The sequence below is a fragment of the Lycorma delicatula genome, chromosome 3 (genome assembly GCF_047948215.1).
Source record: "Lycorma delicatula isolate Av1 chromosome 3, ASM4794821v1, whole genome shotgun sequence".
Classification (NCBI taxonomy): Eukaryota; Metazoa; Arthropoda; class Insecta; order Hemiptera; family Fulgoridae; genus Lycorma; species Lycorma delicatula.
The window spans coordinates 85034254-85056898 of NC_134457.1; the positions used below are offsets into that span (position 1 = coordinate 85034254).

Sequence of the window (22645 nt, forward strand, 5' to 3'; positions counted from 1 at the left end):
ATATTTAGTAAAATTTTATATTACACCACATAATTCTATTAATAAGTGGATTACGAGTACGTCTACCGATAAAGCAAAATGTGTTTTATTCCGAAAATGATGGCATGAAATTTAAGTGTAAATTTTAGAATCAATACAGAAAAAGGTAATTCCTACTCAATCACCTTTCCCTTTTTTTACCAGAGAAATCTATATTTTATCCCTTCCATTACGAAAATCAATCCCAGAATGCCTAGGAATGATACAAAGGAAGTGCTCATACGCTCTGCGCAGTTGAAAGCCGTTCTCTTTTGTTCTGTTTGTCTGTAAGTGAAGCTGGATTTCGCTTTCTTGCTGTAAATTTTCAAAAATGTCCATGAAAATGTCGTCAGGATTAGCTTATTTTAATCAGATATGCAAAAACTCTCTTATCTTGAATTTTGGAAGTAAACATAAACCTGTGCATAACATTCTAAGTGTTAGAAACCCAGTTTTCATTTCCAACGTAAATTGTCTTTCTAGACATTTTCATGTAGGACTGATGCGTAACAAAGCTGAAGATCGCAGAAAAATGTTAGCTTCTTTACCACCAAAAGATGAAGGAACAGAAGGAGAACTCTCTGTTGGAATAGAATCCATTAAAAGGTATGATAATTTTAATTTTTGTGCGTTTTGTAGTTAAGAAAATTTTTTAGTTATATTAGTATATTGATCGCCATTTTGTCCTACGTGGAACGTTCTAGAACGCTGTGTAGGTTTTCTATAAAGCAATTTTCATTGAACGAACATTTATAATACATTATTCTTAGTGAAATTTAATTATTAATTGGCGTTTTTATTATCGGGAAACATTTTCATTTAATATTCAGTGTTAAAAATTTATTAGGAATTAAATGGGCGTATCCGGGCTTTATTTTATTTCTAATCGTCGTTTCCAGCGTTCGTCCAAACTCCTTTGTAGGACCACCATTTTTTTTTTTAGGCTGATTGTTTTGTCAAACACCTATTGGGTCGGTCATAGTGCATGTTAACTTGTGAATTCAAGGTGTTTTAGAATTATTGTGGTTTTATTTAGTTTTCTGGAAGGTTTAGAATGGTCATGTATGAAGCAAATTTTTTTTTAATACATTCTAATCATGTTGAATTTGAAATGTTAAGTTCCTAAGCAGTAGCCATTAAGTTATTCTACTTTCTGATCATTTTTATTACTGAAGTAAATCAAAATTGTTATATGCAGATGGTCAACAAATCTTGGCTGACGCACTTCAGCAAAACTTTTGTCAGGTACAAGGGAAAATTGTAATCCTACCTAAATCATTCAGTCAAGTTACCACCACCCATCATTTTAAGATTATGGACCCCTTGTTATTTTTGGTAATTCACACATTCTGAAACTAATCACTAAAAAGAATAAGTCTTATAGATTTATTTGTAACCCAAAATTTTAACAATTATTCAGCGTAAAATGAAGATTATGTACTAGGAAAGTAAGTTATGTTTTTTGTGACTGATACTTGTATAATTTATGCCAAATAGAATGGTTAAGGGTGTATGTGAAAAATAGGTATTTTGAAAGAGTGAAATTTTTGTCCTAATGTAGAACAAAGAGTTATAATATATGTTAGAAATAATTGAGCAGATTTTGAGGATTAAATATAAAAGTTAATAGTAATCTTTTGTACATATAAATAGAAATCCAGTGTGCTAATAGTAATTAGAACCTCTGTTCTATTAAATACAAATCCTTGAATAATTATTAGTTTTCCACTTTAGCCACCTCTGATAATAAATTTGTTTTCAAAAATTTGCTTTATCTTATGTGAAGCAAGCAATTGTGAGATAACTTCATATAACATTAGTTTCTCATTTTTAAGTTAGTATTATTATTATTGTAAAATGCTAGTTGTATATAGGTTTGGTTGATTAAACTGAAAGATAAATTGTAAAAAATTAATTTGGCCATTTTTTATGGAACTTATGCTTTAATTTTTACTGATACAAAATAATGAAGTTCTGTAGTAGAGTTTTGTGTTTTCTTTTATTTTTAGTCGTCAAGACATGTTCCCTAGTGAAGATACTCCTAATATGTTAGTTGATGGAATACCATTTAAGGACATCCCTATTTGTAACATACGTGTATCTCCAAACAACACAATTCTCACTTTATCAGAAGCAAAAACTGGTGAGTCCTGTTTGGAACTAATATTTTCCATTTTCCTCTGTTTTTTTGTATGTAAAAGATAGGAAATTATTATTTTAAATAGCGACTTATTCTTCCATTAATACAATTTTAAATTGTAATATATATATATTTTTTTTTTTATACTTTGCCTGACTGAAATTATCTTGCTTAGGTTTAATTCTATTGGTTTTTTTCTGAATATCTATGGCCCATGTTATAATTGCTCCGGTAGCCTTTATTTCCAGTAATTGTTTCTGTAGTGGTAGTTTGAAAATAATTTAAATTTGAATTCTACTACAAAAATTCATATAAATTTTCTAATATTTGTATCTGCTGAATATTAAAGTTAGTGGGTGTACAAATTTTATATATCCGAAGTTTATTATTGTTATTGACTTTTTATATGTAATTATTTAACTATTTGAAATTAAGTAGGATGTTTATTTTCAGGTAATGTTCGAATTACAAGATCTTGTGGAATTGAAGGTTTCAAAAACACAAGGAAAGGAACTAATGTTGCTGCACAAGCAACTGCTATCAGTTTTAGTTCGGTAAGTAAATATATTGTCTTTTAATGTTACATTGTTTATAAGTATTAATGGTATACCCATGGTAAGTAGTACCAAACTTGATTTGTTATGCTAGAAATCTATTAATATTAAGTATGCATTCTATCATTTATTTTTTATGATTATTTTTATCACTAAAAGCTTAATAAAAGGGATTTATTGATAGACATTGAACCACAATGCTCTTGGGGATTTCATACTGTTAAGAAGTTTGAAGCATATGTTGTTAATAACATAATTTCCACCTTCTATGCATTGTTTTATTGTTTTTAATACACTTCATTAATATCATTATTATTTTATAAAAATGTATTTTTCTTTCCCCAAAATAAATAAGTTTTATGGTGTAATCTAGAAATAACAATAAAATATCTTTTTAAAAGTTGCAGGATAATATTCTGTATATAGTTTTGTTTTTTTTTTTTTTTTTACTGTATTTGGAGATTTTGTTTAATTGTTAGATGTTTTCTCAAAAATTTTAAGGTGTTTTCCTTGTTTGAAGCAGTGACAGCATATTCTATTGATTATGTTTTAATAAACCTGTTTTGCTGCTTACATAAAAAAAAATCCTTATTTTTATTTTGCTGTAGAGATTTGTATAATAGCCTTTATTGTACTTTGAATTTCATAAGTTTTGGGTTTTTTTTGTCATACATCGTCATTTTTCCCATGAATTAAATTGTAAATAATAAGGCTTATAAATTAAGTGATTGGTATTCTTAAAAATTATCAAAAATGTATTTATTCAGATTTATTAGAAAATATTATTTGAAACTTATAAATTTATGAAAATTAGACAAATTACACTTGCATCCAAAATGTCTTGGATGCAATTGTTGGTGGATACCATTTAATAAACCAACAAATTTTTAAAAATTGACCTAAAATGCTTAAAAGTTTAGCGGTTGCGTTATTCCATTGTATGTGTGCCATAAATCAGAAACTCTGGTATGCCTGGCTGTACATACTCTCAGATCTTCAAGCAAGCCCCCAGCTGTACAGTTGGTATGGATTTGATGAAACATTGGTTTGTTTCCATGTGTATGCCTCTGTGGGGTTATATCACGTTTACGTGAAAAGAGTAATTTTATTGCCGGAGATTTTGCTACTTACTAACACAAGTATTTTGTCGCAATACTTTTGACTGCTGGAATTACTATGACTGCAATCATGATAATATTGTCACTTTCAGCACACTTTTTTGATAATATCCTGCAATCGCATGAAATATGTCATGATGCATGTTAATATCATGTTATAGCCCAATGAAATTCATGAAAACAGGCTATAAATAATAACTTCAGTGCTTGTGTGTAGTTAGTACTGGTGGGGGATTATAAATAAAACAAACAATACAAGGTAAACCAAAGTGAACTGGTTATACAGTCTGTATATAATAACTGTTTCAATGTTAAAATGTGGGTAATTTTTGGTTTCTTAAAAAAAATTATGTCTGCAGAAAGAAAAGTATTTTTCTAACAATATTGGGTTGAAATGCTATTATATTAAACATTCTATGTTTAGCTTTAAAAAAATTTACTAGGCAGTATCTTTTGGTTTCTTAAAAAAAAATTTGTTTGCAGAAACAAAAGTATTTTTCTAGCAATATTGCTTTTAATAACATCAAATTTAATAACGGTTAATAAATAATACAAAGGAAATTTAACAGCTGGTTAACAATAATTTTGGTTAGTTTCACCAATTAAGTTTACTTTATGAACTGTCATGATTTTCTAACTTTTTCATAATTGAAAGCCTAAATAAGAATAATCTCATTGAAAAACGTATTTCGTGAAATGTTAAAACCCTAAATGTTAACAACCCTAATAGTAGAGTTGACAATCATTGTTTGCGAGTTTTTTGCAAATTTTAATTGTGTGGACTTCAAAGAATATGATGTCTGGATAATGGCTTTTTTATATTTATAATTTGGTAACATTTATAACTTTTTCTTTACAACAATCTAATTGTTTCATAAAATAGTTTAGCAAGAAGAAATAAATAAGAATAAAGTACCAAAGAGCAGATATAATGTTTAGAGTTCCTTTGAATTTTGAAATTTAACAGTTTTCATTGCTTTGACAAATCTTTCAGTAGCAAGGTTCAATGTCAACATATACCCATATTCACAATTACTTACTTAAGAAAATATGAAATATTTAAAATTTGTATATACTTAAAAAAACTATAATTCTGATCTACTTTTGCACATTTATTTTTTTTTTAGATATGGTACAGCATTTAATAATATTCATTTGATAAAGCATATTTTTTAAGACATCAGAAATTTTTCAAAGCCTTGAGTTTGCTAATTAACAGTTCTGCAAAATTACCAAACATCTTTACCTGAATTGTCTTTAAATAATTTTTTCATTTTTGAAATAAAAAGCTTCCTAATATACAGTAGTGTGCAAATTAATCCTATTGGGGAAAATTTTTTTTTCTATGTTGTGGGTATACTGCATCATCACATTCTTTCAGTTGTCAATGTAATATAAGGTTGTTCTTTGGTTATTTAGCAATTCTATGTTATAAATAGTGTTTTTTAAAAGTTTTGTTTCATTTTTTATTGTAAAATCATGTGGACATGAATAATAATGGACATAACTGCAAGAAAGCATTCCAGAATTATTTTTCTCTCTAAAAATAACAATGTGATGACACATTGATAAATTGTAAGGTGAAAAAATTAAGAATAATCAGAAACTTATATAAATCATTTACTGAAAACTGAACACACTATAGAAAAACATAATGAAATAGCACAATTACTAAACGTGACATTCACACTAGTCGCCGTACTGTAAACTAACTGTTTTAATAATACTTTTTCTTTTACTTGTTTTACTGTGTATTATTTTAAAGAATCTTAAATCTGTCTGTAAGAATCCTCGAATCACATTCCATAACTGCATTTCAAGTATTATAAAAACAATAAGAAAAAGTCAGTATTAAAATTAGGTGAACTCTGACCTTTTTAGACACCATGTAAGGTACCATATTTCCTGGATTTCTTTTCATTATTTTTTATAATTATCTATAGTAAAGATTATTGAACATTTTTTAAGATTTATCAAAAATTTCAGATTTGGAACTTGAATGTTGTAGTAATCAGCCTCTGTGCCATTTCTAAAATGATCAGAGCACTAAAAGCTGCTACAAATGTATCTCGTCAAATTTGAATAGACACTTTGTCTTCAACCATATTCAGTCATTGTGTCTGATTGTATTTCTTTCCTTCAAATGATCAGTCATCTTTTGCAAATTCATTCTCTGAAAATATGAAAGATGTCTAGGTGAAAACCTAAAGGTTTGTGCTCTGGAAGTTGTTTTTATTTTGGGTTTTACAGGTATTTCTGACAAAACATATTTTCTCAAAAGAAACTCAGTATTTTTGAAATTTAAATGGTACTTCAGGATTAGAATCTAAAAAAGTAACATGAAATTTATATGCTTCTTCAGTACTCTTATTGCAAGACTCTTCTTGCTCAACAGCTGCAATCTTCAATTTGAAAGTTCTGAAGTATCTCTACTGAAAAGTATCTTTTTGCGATAGTCAAATAACTACTTAAAATTGAATTGTACCACAAAAATTTATCTCTTTAAAGAAATGATATCTGTATGATTTCATGTGAAAAAAATTGTGTAGTTACTTGTTAAATTTATACCAAATCATATACATGAAGTGATTTAGAATAAATGAGGACACATTAATTACTAGATTCATAAATTGTACAAGAATGATTTCTTTTTTTCTACAAGTTTCCCCAGGCCATGAAATTCTGGGAATTTTGATAGTATGGAAAGGTTGTGAAAAATCACCATAAATCAGGGAAGAATTGAAAAAAAGAATTTTATTTGAGCTGAAAAGTTAACTAAAAGATAAATGTCTACTTGCTACTAATGGTAAATGACTACTTTTCCATGCTGAAGAGGCTTCAATGATCTGAAAACAAAGAAAATTTTGTACAGTAAATTATATATTGATTCAAATTTGAAATGTACAGTAGTAAAGTGTGGATACTTGAGATAGAGCTTTGTACCCAAGTTTGGATTCTAAAGTGAATTTTCAACATCAATCCAATTTTTCAATTTATAACCTAACTTTTTAAAAGTTATTATGAACATATCTTTTAATTCTTTCAAAAAATCCAAATCCATGCACAATCAGTCTGATCAACTTTTGGAGAACATGCCCTTCATTTCTCATGATTCTTGTCTCATTCTCCAAGCGTTTCTAAATGTAGAAAAGCATTTAATATCTGATTCAGTCATTATTTTTGCCAACTTTATGCAGCTGCAATTTCATAATAAATTTTAGTTGGGAATTTTTTCTCTTACTGTATACATATAAGATGATATTGTAGAATGCCCTATTATTTGTATTATTATATCGTATTTGTAGTCTCTGAGTAAGTCACGTTTGTAAGAGAGTTCTAGCTAAATGGTTGTTGCATATGAAATAAAATAAATTATTTTAATTTAATCAAAATGGCTAAATTGTTGTTGAGTTATCAATTATTAAATAGAAATTTTCATTGTGCGATTGTCTTTGTAGGCAAGTGAAGGAATTATCTTAGCAAACTGTATGTGAACAATGTAGAAATAATTACAGTTACGAAGGACATTATAGAATGCCTTAAATCACCTAATACTATCAGCAAATTCAAATCACTGCAGTGGGGTGCACTCGGGATATCTCTACTTTAATGATTGCTAATTAGAAAAGGACGAAATGCCCCAATGCAGTTAGTTGAATTAACTCCACGAAATACTGTTTTAATTTTGTTGATATTTAAACATTTTTGATTATTATTAATTTTCACAATGAATAAGTAAGTTTTCATGCTGGTAATATATACATATATTAAGGGTATGCGAGTACTCAAAGTTTCAGAATAATTTTTGTGTAAAGTTGAGTATTTTAGATTGGATATCTGTATCTAAAAACATATTTACTGAAAAATATATAAAGACCTCGTGTATTCTCCAAATCCAATTACTTTTGCAAATAAGATTAAATACTTCTGTCAAATATATTTTCATATATCATAGAGATTAATTTGGTATTGATCATATTGGAAAATTTTATCAGTTTTGAATTTCCAAGTTGAAAAATCATAATTGAATCTTTAATTTCAGAAATCTTTCGTAGAATGAATATAATTTTACATAACGGGTTGTTGAAATTAATGATTTTGTTATGAGCTATTTTGAACGTTGTTTGGAAAAACATCATTAGACTACATCTATGTTGGTTATTTTAGTCTGGAAAATTCTGAAAATAGTCAGGTAGAGTCGCTTCCAAAATTTTGTGGAACTGAAGTTAGTTTTTCATGAATAATATCTGTGTTCAGATTAATTGCACGCTACTGTATGATCTTAGTCATAATCTTAAATTGCTAACAGCTATTACAGTTACTTTACAAATTTTGAAGATTATTTTTTAAACAATTTTATGACCCTGAGCACAATTTTAAATGCGCATCTAACAATTTGCACAATGAATAAGTAAGTTATCATGCTAGTAATATATACGTATATTAAAGATGTGCGAGTACTCTATTTTAGAATAATTTTCATGTCAAGTTGATTATTTCAGATCGGATTATAGCGAGTTATTTGCCCATATATTGTAATAATTATTCATTACCTTTAAGACTAGATAATTCTGTGCATACAAATCTTGTAATTAAGTGCTGCTACAAATAGTTATGGCTTAACATTATAACAAAAAAATTTTGTTTTTCAGATTGCCTTAAGTAAAGGATTTAAGACAGTAAGAGTTAATGTGAGAGGTCTTGGACCTGGCAGATTGGTAAGTTTAAATTCTTTTTTTATTATTCCTGGTACCATTGGCCCAAGCATAAGCTGAACATTTTATTCATAAATTGAATTTCTGAGATAAAAAAAAGTGTGTGAGATCTTAGAAAAAATAAATTAAAGATGATGAAGAATCAAAGTGTTTTTTACTCTCTTAAACGTATCAATATGTAATGGAAATTTGGAAAAATAGCATTTGGCTTGCAATTTTGATAATTTCCAAAAAGGTTTTGTTGTATTTTCATTTAGTGTTTGTAATATGTCATACTTTTTATCATATGTATATTTCCGTAAAGTGTCCAAAGTTAATCTAATCAGTACATGCTGTGTCTGTTACAAGAAAAAATGTTGTTTGATACATACAACATTTTTTGCTTTGCATATATTTGCTTAATTTATATAAAAATTATTTGTGGGATAAACAATTTATTAAGTATATATTGTTTAAAGTTCAATTTAAAAAAAATTGTGAAAGTTTTTTTTTTTAATTTGATATATACATATTTTTCTTTGTTTGACCCACTATTTTTTTCTTCATAATTAAATGTGCAGCTTATCTTTGTCCAATGTGTGTATTTTTAATTTGTTTTGAAATGTGAATTTGTATTTTTATTTTCAATGACACAATCGTTTTTTAAATGCTTATTAAATCACTTTTTTTACTTGATTTTACATTTAATTAGATAAAATGTCATGAATACAATTATTTACTTTGTAAGATGTAATTATGTTTATGTTAGATGTGAAACATATTAGGATCGTAATATTAAGTAAATAATAGAAAAAACTACTATCAGATTCATGCGTTAAAAGAAAGTGTGATTTGTTACTTCAGTTGAAAAACAATATCATGAAATAAATCACATCATGCTATTCTACTCAGTTATTTTATGTATATAATTATTATTTATGGAGAGTGGTAGTACTCCATGAATTCCATAGAGAAACAATAAAGCCAAATTTTTTCATGGGTATAAAATTTAAGCATGTAATTTAGTGAATAATGGTGGGATCTTATAAACACCAATGTTAAATTGATGTTACGTTGTTAACAATAATGGTTGTTACCAAAAATAACTGTGTTATGTTTATTTACTATAAAGGATGTAGATAACTTTTCTGTTATCCTTGTTAGGTGTAAAGATTAATTTATCTATAATTTTGAATTGTAAAACCTTTCCTTTATTCTTTATTATGTAGTAGTGGTGGAATACTAGGCAGATGTTAGAAAGAAAGGCGTGTTGGGGACTAAAAAGTACTTATTAATGCTATTCAGGTATTTTTTTTTTAACTGTTGCAAAATTGCTTTTTAAACTGTTAAGCTCAATAAAAAACTTTTATTCGGGTTTGTGCTTAAATTTTTGCCTGTTATTTCAGCCATTTATCAAACTGTATCTGGTGGAAGTTAAAAAATTGTGCTTTCAATCACATGTGTAGTTGTTACAAGGTACTGATTAACTCTCAGTCGTGAACATTTTTTCTGAATGAGGCGCCTCATTTCTTGTGTTTCTGTATACATCTCCAGTTTTAAAATTCAATGGTAATCATAATTTTTCTGCTGATTGGTTCAATCAGGCATTTTTTTGTGTAATCTTCTGTAATCATGATAAAAGTTTGATGTAAAATTTTTGCTAGTCATCCCAAATATCATCGGTCCTGACCTGATGTAAGGAAAACATTGACTTTCAGAAGCTGAAAGTCAAACAAATACACTCTTGTTTTAACAGTAAAAATTCATTTATAGTTGGTTATAACAAACATTTTCAGGACCCACCTTGCATACAGTTTATGATAGCTTAGTTTATTCTTTTTAGTAGAATTCTGTACATTATAGCCTGAAACCTGTAAAATTGTAATGGTGACCTGGAAATTTTTGTGCCAAGAACATAATCGTGTAATATGCCATTTGTTAAATAAGATCACCCTGACTGAGCTATAGTTTCCCCACTCTTCTTTAATCAGATAGTCTGATGAATATTAGTTAGATTTCAGAAGAAAGCTACCTGTTGTAGAGGGTACCATGATTCAAGTTCCAGAAATTTTGACATATCTTTACGTTTCACTTTCCCCAGATCCCAAAACCACTGTTAGTAGTCTGATGAATATTAGTTATATTTCAGAAGAAAGCTACCTGTTGTAGAGGGTACCATGATTCAAGTTCCAGAAATTTTGACATATCTTTACGTTTCACTTTCCCCAGATCCCAAAACCACTGTTAGTTCAGAAGTTTATATCAATTTCACTTTCTTGTGGACACAATAACTGCTGTAATTTGGCGCCAATCGCTTTCAAATTGATACATAAAATATAACGACCAAATTCGTGGTCAAGTTCATTAATGGGCAAAATCGAACCATGGGGGAGCTTTTTAAAAAAAAACAAAATATCGCTATAACTTTTTTAAATAAAACATCAAATTTGTTTAAAGTTCTTACTATTCTTTGAATAAGGGCCTAAAGCTTATATCTAAGTAAAGTTTTTTGATATCGCCAACCATTGGCCCAGGGGATGGAAAAAATGGGGTTTTGAAGACAGTCCTACCTTCCTTAATAGGCACAGTAACAAAATTAACTGGTCGTTAGTCCTCTAAACATTACCTAAAACTTTTGTCTGAAACCATTTCTGATATGACCAATCCTTATGGCAAGGGATGACCAAAATGTTGCTGGAATTGTAAGAAGAATGGGGGCTTGTTTGCTAAGCATGTGAAACTTTTCATATGCAGGCATTGTCGTATTGAGTAAATTTGAAGTTTTTTGTAACTTTAAGGTTGAAATCTTTTTTACCCCCTTACATTTTTCCTGTTTAGCTTCTGCAAATCACAGTCTGTTACTTCTGAGGATATGTATGAGTGTAAGTGAAGTGTAGTCTTGTACGTCTCAGGTCGACCATTCCTGAGATGTGTGGTTAATGGAAACCCAACCACCAAAGAATACTGATCTACTACAGAGTATTTTTATCCCCTACTTGGAACCGGTGAAGGCCACACCTTCTGGTGTGCCAAAAGACATAAGTAGTATGTCCATTACTTAATTTTTCTTTCACTCATGTTCAATAATTTTAAATTTTTCACTGGTGAATTTCAATACATTATATTGAAAATTTGAAGCAGTAAAAAAGATTAATAAAAGATTGGATTTTGCAAATTATGGGACTGTTTATTATAGCAATCATTTTTATTCATTTATAAAGGGAGTGAAGCAAGTCCTTGATTATGGTCTTCACATTTTATTAGTGAATATTTTTTCATGGGTTTCTTAAAAGATGTTGAATTTATTTTTAAATATATATGTATATATCAAATAATAGGATTGATATTTTGTAGAAATAAAATTCGCTGTTAGTCCTTGGTCCATAATATGTTACTGATGTCCTGTTAGCTTTACCACTTATTATAATTTCAATCCTTATTGTTCTAGCTGTAGTTGCCATTCTTTAAAATAGTCCACAATCTAGTGCATTTTATTAAAATTGTAGGATATAATTATTTCCCAACTATTAACATAAATTGTTCTTGAATTGGAAATATTTTGCTATTAACTTTAATAAACTTAAAATTTAGTATTGTTAATTTTTATTTTTACTTGCTACATTTATGTATGGAATTAAAAATAAATATCTTAACTCCTTAAAAATGTATTTGGAATATTTTTAGAAATGCTCAAAATAATCATTGAGATATGCACATATATTTTTCAACAAACTAAACAGGAAAGTTGGCCATTAGCTCTACTAAACAACTCTACTTATTAAGTTTTTAATCATTGAAAAATGTAGGCAGATCCTAGAAATTGGAAATATTGTTACATGCAACAGAAAGCGTGTAATAAAAATTAATTTTTTGAGTAATTTGAATTTCAGACATTGATTTCTTTACATTTAATTTTATTCTATAAATATAAAAATGGTGTACATGTTTTCCCAACCAGTTTGCCAGCTACCAATAGATCTGGGTGTGTGGGGGGGGGGGAGCAAATGCAGTTAATGCTACTGGCTTGCCAGGTGTGATGTAGCTCCATTGTAAGTATAAATGTGTATCAGTAAACATGTAGACCCAGGCTGACCCACTCAATGTGGTTGATCCAACCACCAGAGAACAGTTATCCACAGTATAGCATTCAAGTCCGTAAATGATGTATATCTTAATTTAACATAAAAAAATTATTCTAGGAAAATGTATGGCTCTATTGAAATTCCTAAACAGGTTTAGATGAAGGTGAATTTTTACCAAGAAACAATTTGGTACCTTTAATTATTATGGTTTAATTTAAAAGTTGGGATTGTTTTAGTATTGTAGGCTCAATTATTTATAGGCTGCTGTTAGTTTTATTTCACAAGAAATTAGTCGTAATAAATGTTTAGTCACTTGGGGTTGCTGCTTGTTTAATAATTTTTAATGTGTATACTATTTTAGAGTAATGATGATATTCCATTAGTAATAAAACCAATGGTTTGGTAAATGTGTAGGCAGTGTGAAATTAGAATCTCTGAAAAGATATCTCATCTTAATTCTGAGTATTGTGTAATATCTGGAAATGTACATTGTTACTGTGTATTTTAATTACTTTCCAGTCTGTTGTTCCTATCCTAGGATCAGCCAACCTGTCCTGTGTTGTTATACAATAGCTTTTTTGTAATAATTCACTGTACTAAAGATTAAGCCTTGACATCTACTTTTATTGTCCTTAATTTTTTGCTAAGATCAAATATTTTCTATATCAATTTTAGGAATTTTACTAATAGAGATTGCTTCATAGTGCTTAGTATTTACCCATAAATTTAGTGTTTAGGTGTGTTCTGTTGATGAGCTTAAGTTCATGATTGATTTGTATTGAGTCTTATTGAAATCACATTTTTTTGTACTGTTAAATGGTAGTGCAGGAGAATCTGCTAAAGCATTAAAGGATATTTAGAAATACTGCCTAGAATAGAAAAAAAATTTATTTCTGAATTCTGTTGCCTATAACAGAATTTGCTCTGATCTCTGGAAGAGTGGTAGTGTCTGATATTTCATCTTAAGTTCGAATCTAAGTTAGGCATGGCGTTTTTCATTGACTACAAAATATTTCCATATTTCATGTACAAGCGTCAAAGCTTCTGTTTGAGACATAGTTAAGAAAAAAAAGCTTAAGTATGGGAGTAGTACGTTGCATCATATTATTAAAATACTACTACCATACTTAAATGTGTCTCTGCTTTGATTTCTTTTTTTTTATCTGTCCCATCTTTGGGTAATTGCCATAAGTTGGGTCAGGTGCCAATATAGCTCCATAGATAAAATCATAACTGACACCTTCTAATAGCTAGTAGGGCACTTTTTTATTCAGGTAATTTTATAAACTTTGCATTTCTGGTTACTACAAAAATGTAGTATTAACTTATCAAAGTTGGAAAGCTCTCAGTTGACGTGCGGGGTAGTTGTAGATTACTGTTTCCTTGCTCATTCAGTTTGTCCAGGACTTAAATTGTTAACAGTTTACTTGAGGTACCTGAGAGGTATAATGCAGTAGTGCTAGTATAAAATAGTGGTGTAATAAGAAACTAATTAATGCTTTAACATGTGATTTTTAGAAAGTTGTCAGAAGTTGCTTGAAATTTCACAAATTCTTTAACTATTAATAGCTTCTTTCTAATCAAGTTAAAAACTTGGGAATGGTGTCATTTTGTAGCTTTTTAAATTCCTTTTTATGTGACCTACCATGCATGCTATGGTTGTCATGAAAAATATTTTTCTGATTTCCAAAAGGAAAATCAAATTTTGGAAAAACACATCCTCAAAATTTGTAATAAAATTATGGTAATTAAGGCTATATTATTGCTAACAATATACAAAGTTTGAAAGTGGGAGGATAATGGGTTCATTGTTAAAATAATTTAAAACTGTCAGTTTAAGACAAAATTTAAACTTTCATGTACCAGTAGAAAACAAAACGTTGTATAATAGTATTAAATAACAATTTGTAAAGAGTATTTAAATTATTTTCAATTAATCTCAGCGATTGTATTTACATAGTGTTTTAAAGTTTAAAACACAAAATTTCAGATAGAACATAACTTCATCCTGATGGGAGTTGTCAGATCTACAGTACATAGGACATCTGTGAAAGCTACCCACAGAACTTCAGGCCATGTTTGATAGCAAAATGATGGTGATTGTCGTCAGGGGTGCAGGGATGTAACTTTTAGGTTACTTAGCTCTTCGTTTTTTCCATTATGTAAGCAAGCCACAAATTTCATCATAGACATCAGTCATGTAACCATTGCAGTCTAATTTCAGTTTATTGGCCTTGAAACAGATACCCAAGAAGTGTTAGACAGCTTCTGAAAACACTTTCACTGTCAATTTATTTAGCCCTCCAACTGGTAAAATTGTATGATATTGAGGGGTTCGTTTGATTGTTAAGGCTTCATTAATAAAATGGTCTTTCAAAAATATCCATGTTAACAAGTCTTCTTGAGTACTATTTGTACAGGGTCCGGCATATAAACCTGACGATTTTTCAGGGATAATAATTAAACTGTTTCGTACTATTAAAACATGTAGTATATCAAATTTAGATCAATTTTTGCAATTTATAGTGAATTATATAGATTTTGTTTATTTGAATATTATGTCATCCAAATGTTTTCCATTACTCCTCACACACTCACTTAACCTCATTCTAAAATTTTACATTGCTCGCTCAATCATCACTTGTGGAACTACTTTAATTTCTCATTGAATGGCCTCCTTGAGTTCTGCAATTAACTGTGGTCGACTACTGAAGACTTAATGTTTGAGATACCCCCACAGAAAAAAATCACAAACAGCCAGATCAGGTGAACGCCCAGGCCAAGGAATGTTGCCAAATCGGGAAATCAAACATCCAGGAAAGGTTTCTCGCAGAACATCCATTGCGATTCTCGCCGTATGGGTGGTGGCACCATCCTGTCGAAACCAATTTCATGTCCTTGAAAATCATTCAGTTTCGGTCGCAGAAATTCATTCAACATGTTTACTTAACGAGATGTTACTGTTACTCACTTAAAAGAATGACATCCTGGTGGACATTTTCAAGGATGACCTTGCAAGCTGTTTTGCAAGACGCCCAATCATTTGCATTAAGTTGCTGTACTAACATCATCTTAATACGGATGGAATTTCAGATCGGCATGAAGAATTCGTCATACACTTTGGATCAGAATGGCTAGCGCAGCAGCATGTCTTGCTGCTGAACGTTGTGGAGGCCGCGTAACAGCTAACCTTACAGCATTAATGTTTTCAGGCGTTCTTGCATCACAAACTCACATTGTTCACCTGACCATGACATACTAGCTACTGAAATAGCATAAATAGACCTGTTGATGCCTTCTAATTGACATTGGTGCCAACATAACAATTACTACAAAATCGTCAGATTTATATGCCAGACCCTGTAGAAATTATAACAGATGCAGTCATATATTGATGACTTGCCCATTTGTACAAATCATGGGGATTTGGATTTGTTTTTCAAAGGGCCGTTGAAAACTAGCTCTGGCTGCAAGTATCTTTACTGTTCTATAGACTCCATCACAACGCCCTTTGCTATAAGCCGTAGCAGAAAAGTGCCGTTTGGTCTCAATGCCAAAATCTTGCTTATGGTGTCACAGGTTGTAGAATTCTTGTTCCAATACTGTGCAGCTTCTTTTTTGTGACCTTTCCAAGCCTTGTTGTCAAGTAATCAAGTTTCTTCTGAAAAGTGTAGACAGCTACTGTGTTGTGCTTCAAGGCAGTCCGATACAACAAAGTCTAGGTGTTTGACTGTCTCATCTTCTGTATAACAGACCACAGTATTGTGAATTGTGGTCTGATCACTAGCCCAATGATAGCTCTGAGCTTCATCTTAACAAACATGCTCTACTTTTTTTGTTAGAACTCCATTGATGCAGTGTATTAGATTCATTCAAGTTGGTTGGCAATAAAATGGTGTCTAATTAACATCGACAACTTAATGCAGATTACATAAAAAAAATTCTGCAGAGGGTTTCTGTATTGTTTCTAGTGTACATCAGTCAACTAATATCCACTGCCAGAATGTAATTTTTTTTCAAATGGGTTCTCCTGAAATGATTTTTCTAAGATTGTTTTAATTTCTTTATCTCCTGGACATAAAGAACAGTGTTTGTTATCAAACAATCGATTGATGGAGGATTACATGACATTTATACCATGCAGTATTTATAGGTTTTTAATTCATCATTGGTGAGGGCCCCCAATTTAGCATTTTCTACTGTTGATTTCACATTTTGGTGTGGTGCATTCATACACAGCATGAGTGCTGCTCGACCCAGCCAAAATGCAATGTTTAGGTCTAAGCTCGGTGAATTTTGAAAAGCCTACTGAGTATTTGAAAACTTACTTTTGAATAACGCATACACCTCTTTTAAGTTACATAAAATTAGTCTTTGAAATTTAGGTTTTATTCCCACTTTCATCAATGACTAGCAAAGTCCTTCGTTCCTGGCATAACCCTACTGATTTCATCATTTTCATAAAAGAGCTTGACATATTCTACATTTCTTTTGGTGAATTTTTACTTTGTTTTGGATTAATTGTGCTAAAGTTATTTTTTATTTGAGTATTCTTTTTGACTGGTAGACCATACAATTAGGCTAGGTGCATTAAACTTGTGCACGATTCTTCTTATACTTGTCAAAATCATAGTCACAATCTTACAGCAAGTTAAAATCATAAAGTTCTTGTTCCTACTGTTTGAATCTGCAAATCTTGTCTTGAGATTTTGTAAAACTGAATATTTTTTTTTAATTTAATTTTTCTAGAATCGGTGGGGGACTCTTAACTCTTGTAGTGATGTATTAATGTTTTAATCATATGTGATTCTGCTTTTTAAAACTAGGATCATCAGAATCATTTCAATGTTTCATTTTTATGAGAAGCGGTCGTAGGAATATTTTCACTTTTTAAGGTGGATATTTTCTTTCTTCATGAATCACAAATCTTGGCAGTTTTTGGAATATCAGGATACAAACTGCGCATCCAATCCTGCGACATCTTTAGCTTCTTTTTATCTCTGATTGAAACACTGCCTTGTAAAAAAATCAGTTTGCATTTTTTTTTTGTCAACAATTCCTTTTTTTTATTTATCATGTAAGCACATATTTTAAAAAATCAGTATGGGGTACAACAACAAAATAATATAACAGACTTTGTCAGTTGCATGCAGATGATATTTTCAACTCTAACACAGGGACAACACTTCTTATAACTGAACAGCACTGACTACAACTGGAGATTGGCGGGTGGTGGGAGATGAACCTGACTTAACCTGTAAAGCTTGCACTGACTTTGTTTTAAATTATTTTAACAATGAACCTATTATCCTCATTTTTAAACTTAGTAGATTGTTTAACAGTAATTAATGTAAACTGTTTACCATTTTTTTTTTTAATTAAAATTTTAGTTGGAATTGCAAAAATATTTTTCATGGTAATTATTAGCATGTTATATATGTCATATAAAAAGCTACAAAATGACACCATTCCCGTGTTTTTAACGTAAGTTAGAAAGAAGCTATTAATACTTCGATTTACAATTTCTGCAAACTATGTAAAGTTTTCAAAACCTGATAGGTTAATATAATAAAATTTGGTCTTCTTTCTTAATCTGTATAGGAACTACCTATGTGTCATATTTCATTGTCTTAAGTGCAAGGTAAATTGAGTGTGTTCATTTGAGATGGTCACCCTTTGTTTCAACTCTCTACTACCTTCAAATTAGAAAATTTTTTAATCTTGAAAATCAGTTTCTGAATTTAATTTTAAATGAATATCTTATTTTTATTTTTAATAGGATTTTTTTTAATGACAAACATGAATCGCTATGCATTGACATACACTTGGAAATAAACTGATTTTTTTTTTAGTTTTTTAGTATTTAAGCATTCCAAATGGTTGTATACAAAATATTCCTTAATTTCTTCTTTAAAAATATTCTTCTAGAAATATTTTTGAATTCTCAATCCGTACCATGATTTTTTGTAATCATTGATCAGATTTTCAAGTTGCCATAGATAGAGAAAAGATCAGGGATTTACTTTTCAATATGTTTGTCAGATTTAATTTTTTCTAATTTCTGGGGGAAATTGTGTGGTATAAAGTATTGATTTTATAAATTTGCAGGAAAAAAAGTTAAACATAAAATTAATTCTAATTTGTGCTTGACTGGTATCTATGATAAAATAGAAAACTAACAACATTATGAATTTTGATCTTTTTCATTTAAAAAAGGGTGGAGGGAGATTACTTTTAATTGTTGATTTTTGAATGAGGTGTGACAGACCACATACCTTACTTTTTTCTTTTTTTAATATCTGGGCAAGGTTTTTTTTTTACTATTTACTTTACTTAAAAAATAAGCATTACACATTACACCTTACAAGAGGCTGTGAAAATCGCCAAACATTTTTGAACTACTATATCTCGGTCAATTTTAAAGATAAAAAGCCAAGTGAGGTATTTTGGAAACTATTAGTGAAGTCAAATTATCTTTTGTTAGGTGAAATTTAATAGACTGTTGTTAGTATAATAAAACATGTTTTAAAATACAATGTCTAACAGCCTTACAGTGGAATTTGTGTTTGTAATGATCCTCCAGTTCCAAAACACAAAAAGAGTGAAGTTTTAGAAGTAAATATCTTCTTTTTTTATTTGTTGAATTAAAATTGCATACTTTCGTAATAACTCAAAAATTTCCTTCAAAACCCATTTTATCTAAGCATCTTTTACCCAAAATAGTGCTCTGAGTGAAAGCAACAGACACAGTACAGATTGTGCGAAATGTAAACATTTCGCACAATCTGTACTGTGTCTGCGGTTACCAACCACACTGGTAGTCCATTTATTAATCAGTATGTAATTTATTAATATTTAAGTAATAAATGTTAACAGATGAAAATGAAAAATTTAATATATTAATATTAATCTGGAAATTATTTTCCAGTTAATGACTACTAAATTTTTTTCTTGTGCAAGATAAGATATAGATTGAACTAATTTTTTTTTTCTTGCAAAATATATTTCTGAAGCATGTTGTTTAGTTAAGGAACCATTGTTTATAGAAATATATTTATAATTATCCATTTGTGTATTAATCATTTTATTTGTTTCTTTACAGTCTGCCATTAAAGGGCTGCAGATGGGAGGATTAAATATTATTTCAGTATCAGACACAACTCCTGTAAGTGACAACCCACCACGTCCTCGACGGCCTAAGTCATTGTAATCGTATGTAGATTTTTTTTTTATTAAGATGAAAAAACTATATATCGGTAATGTGAAAGTAGTATTAAGTGTTAATATGTACACAATTCTGTTAAAGAAATTATCTCTTTATTAATAAATGTAAAAAATATATATTCTGCTTATTTCTTTAAGTACTATCCTTTATTATTAAAAAAATATATATATTTAGTAATAATCAAACTTAATAAATAAATAAAATATAATAAACTAATCCAAGTGTGAAAAATCAGATTAAAATAAGTTGGACAAAAAATAAGTAAAAGTGTTTATTCTATAGTGATAGTTAAATTTATAAAAATAATGATAAAAATAAGTGATAGTTAAAAAAGAAAATTGTGCTCAATTTTCTTTTACATTCTCATTTGAAACAAAAAAAAAAATGAACAGAAAAGGTTTATTAAAAAAAAAAGTTATTTTAATAGTTTAAAATAAATAGTTTGTTTTTCTTTGATTAGCACAAGTGCACATAAATCATATGTTGGCAGGTTTTGTTTGCTATAGTAGTTGCTTGCAGATGCTGTTAATAATTAAAATTTAATTTGTGCATTTCATTAACTAATTTTATGCTTTGTGATTTTCTTGATATTAATGGTGCAAAGTACTGATTTTGTTCCAAGTAATACCTACAATTTCTTCAAAGAAAAAGATATATTTTGTGATGTCTGACTAAAATTGTGTGAATGTGTGTTGCTTTATTATTACTATTATTTTAATGTGTTTTATTTACAGAGTTATGTAAATTTTAGGGTAGTAGTTTTCATTTTAAGATTTTACATGCACATAAAAAAGACTAATTTTCTTAATAAATTTATGTTTTTGCTCCTATTTAATCATAACATAATTTCTTGTCTGTTGTAAGAAAAAACGTACCTGAACATAATGTAAATAAATATTTTTTTTTTTGTCTTCAGTCATTCGACTGGTTTGATGCAGCTCTCCAAGATTCCCTTTCTAGTGCTAGTAGTTTCATTTCAGTATACCCTCTACATCCTACATCCCTAACAATTTGTTTTACATATTCCAAACGTGGCCTGCCTACACAATTTTTTCCTTCTACTTGTCCTTCCAATATTAAAGCGACTATTCCAGGATGCCTTAGTATGTGGCCTATAAGTCTGTCTCTTCTTTTAACTATATTTTTCCAAATGCTTCTTTCTTCATCTATTTGCCGCAATACCTCTTCGTCACTTTATCCACCCATCTGATTTTTAACATTCTCCTATAGCACCACATTTCAAAAGCTTCTAATCTTTTCTTCTCAGATACTCCGATCGTCCAAGTTATAAAGCGACACTCCAAACATATACTTTCAAAAATCTTTTCCTGACATTTAAATTAATTTTTGATGTAAACAAATTATATTTCTTGCTGAGGGCTCGTTTAGCTTGTGCTATTCGGCATTTTATATCGCTCCTGCTTCGTCCATCTTTAGTAATTCTACTTCCCAAATAACAAAATTCTTCTACCTCCATAATCTTTTCTCCTCCTATTTTCACATTCATTTCTACTACATTTCATTACTTTTGTTTTGTTCTTGTTAATTTTCATGCGATAGTTCTTGCGTAGGACTTCATCTATGCCGTTCATTGATTCTTCTAAATCCTTTTTACTCTCGGCTAGAATTACTATATCATCAGCAAATCGTAGCATCTTTATCTTTTCACCTTGTACTGTTACTCCGAATCTAAATTGTTCTTTAACATCATTAACTGCTAGTACCATTTAAAGATTAAAAAGTAACTGAGATCCGTTACTTCGGTACATCCTTGTCGGACTCCCTTTCTTATTACGGCTTCTTTCTTATGTTCTTCAATTACTGTTGCTGTTTGGTTCCTGTACATGTTAGCAATCGTTCTTCTATCTCTGTATTTAAACCCTAATTTTTTTAAAATGCTGAACATTTTATTCCAGTCTACGTTATCGAATGCCTTTTCTAGGTCTATAAACGCCAAGTATGTTGGTTTGTTTTTCTTTAATCTTCCTTCTACTATTAATCTGAGGCCTAAAATTGCTTCCCTTGTCCCTATATTTTTCCTGAAACCAAATTGGTCTTCTCCTAACACTTCTTCCACTCCTCTCAATTCTTCTGTATAGAATTCTAGTTAAGATTTTTGATGCATGACTAGTTAAACTAATTGTTCTGTATTCTTCACATTTATCAGCCCCTGCTTTCTTTGGTATCATGACTATAACACTTTTTTTGAAGTCTGACGGAAATTCCCCTTTTTCATAAATATTACACACCAGTTTGTATAATCTATCAATCGCTTCCTCACCTGCACTGCACAGTAATTCTGCAAGTATTCTGTCTATTCCAGGAGCCTTTCTGCCATTAAATCTTTTAATGCTCTCTTAAATTCAGATCTCAGTATTGTTTCTCCCATTTTATCCTCCTCAACTTCCTCTTCTTCCTCTATAACACCATTTTCTAATTCATTTCCTCTGTATAACTCTTCAATATATTCCACCCATCTATCGACTTTACCTTTCGTATTATATATTGGTGTACCATCTTTGTTTAACACATTATTAGATTTTAATTTATGTACCCCAAAATTTTCCTTAACTTTTCTGTATGCTCCGTCTATTTTACCAATGTTCATTTCTCTTTCCACTTCTGAACACTTTTCTTTAATCCACTCTTCTTTCGCCAGTTTGCACTTCCTGTTTATAGCATTTCTTAATTGTCGGTAGTTCCTTTTACTTTCTTCATCACTAGCATTCTTATACTTTCTATGCACATCCATCAGCTGCAATATATCCTCCGATATCAAAGGTTTTCTACGAGTTCTCTTTGTTACATCAAAGT

General features: G+C 29.7%; 1 protein-coding gene across 1 annotated transcript; it reads left to right on the top strand.

Annotated features, from left to right (window-relative positions):
- The first annotated feature begins 234 nt into the window (after positions 1 to 234).
- Positions 235 to 19947, top strand: mRpS11 (mitochondrial ribosomal protein S11). The gene is made up of 5 exons (XM_075360111.1): positions 235 to 624; positions 2028 to 2161; positions 2612 to 2712; positions 8483 to 8548; positions 19709 to 19947. Exons 1-5 carry the CDS (start codon positions 350 to 352, stop codon positions 19814 to 19816), a joined length of 684 nt encoding a protein of 227 aa, XP_075216226.1. The 5' UTR covers positions 235 to 349; the 3' UTR covers positions 19817 to 19947.
- Positions 19948 to 22645: the final 2698 nt, after the last annotated feature.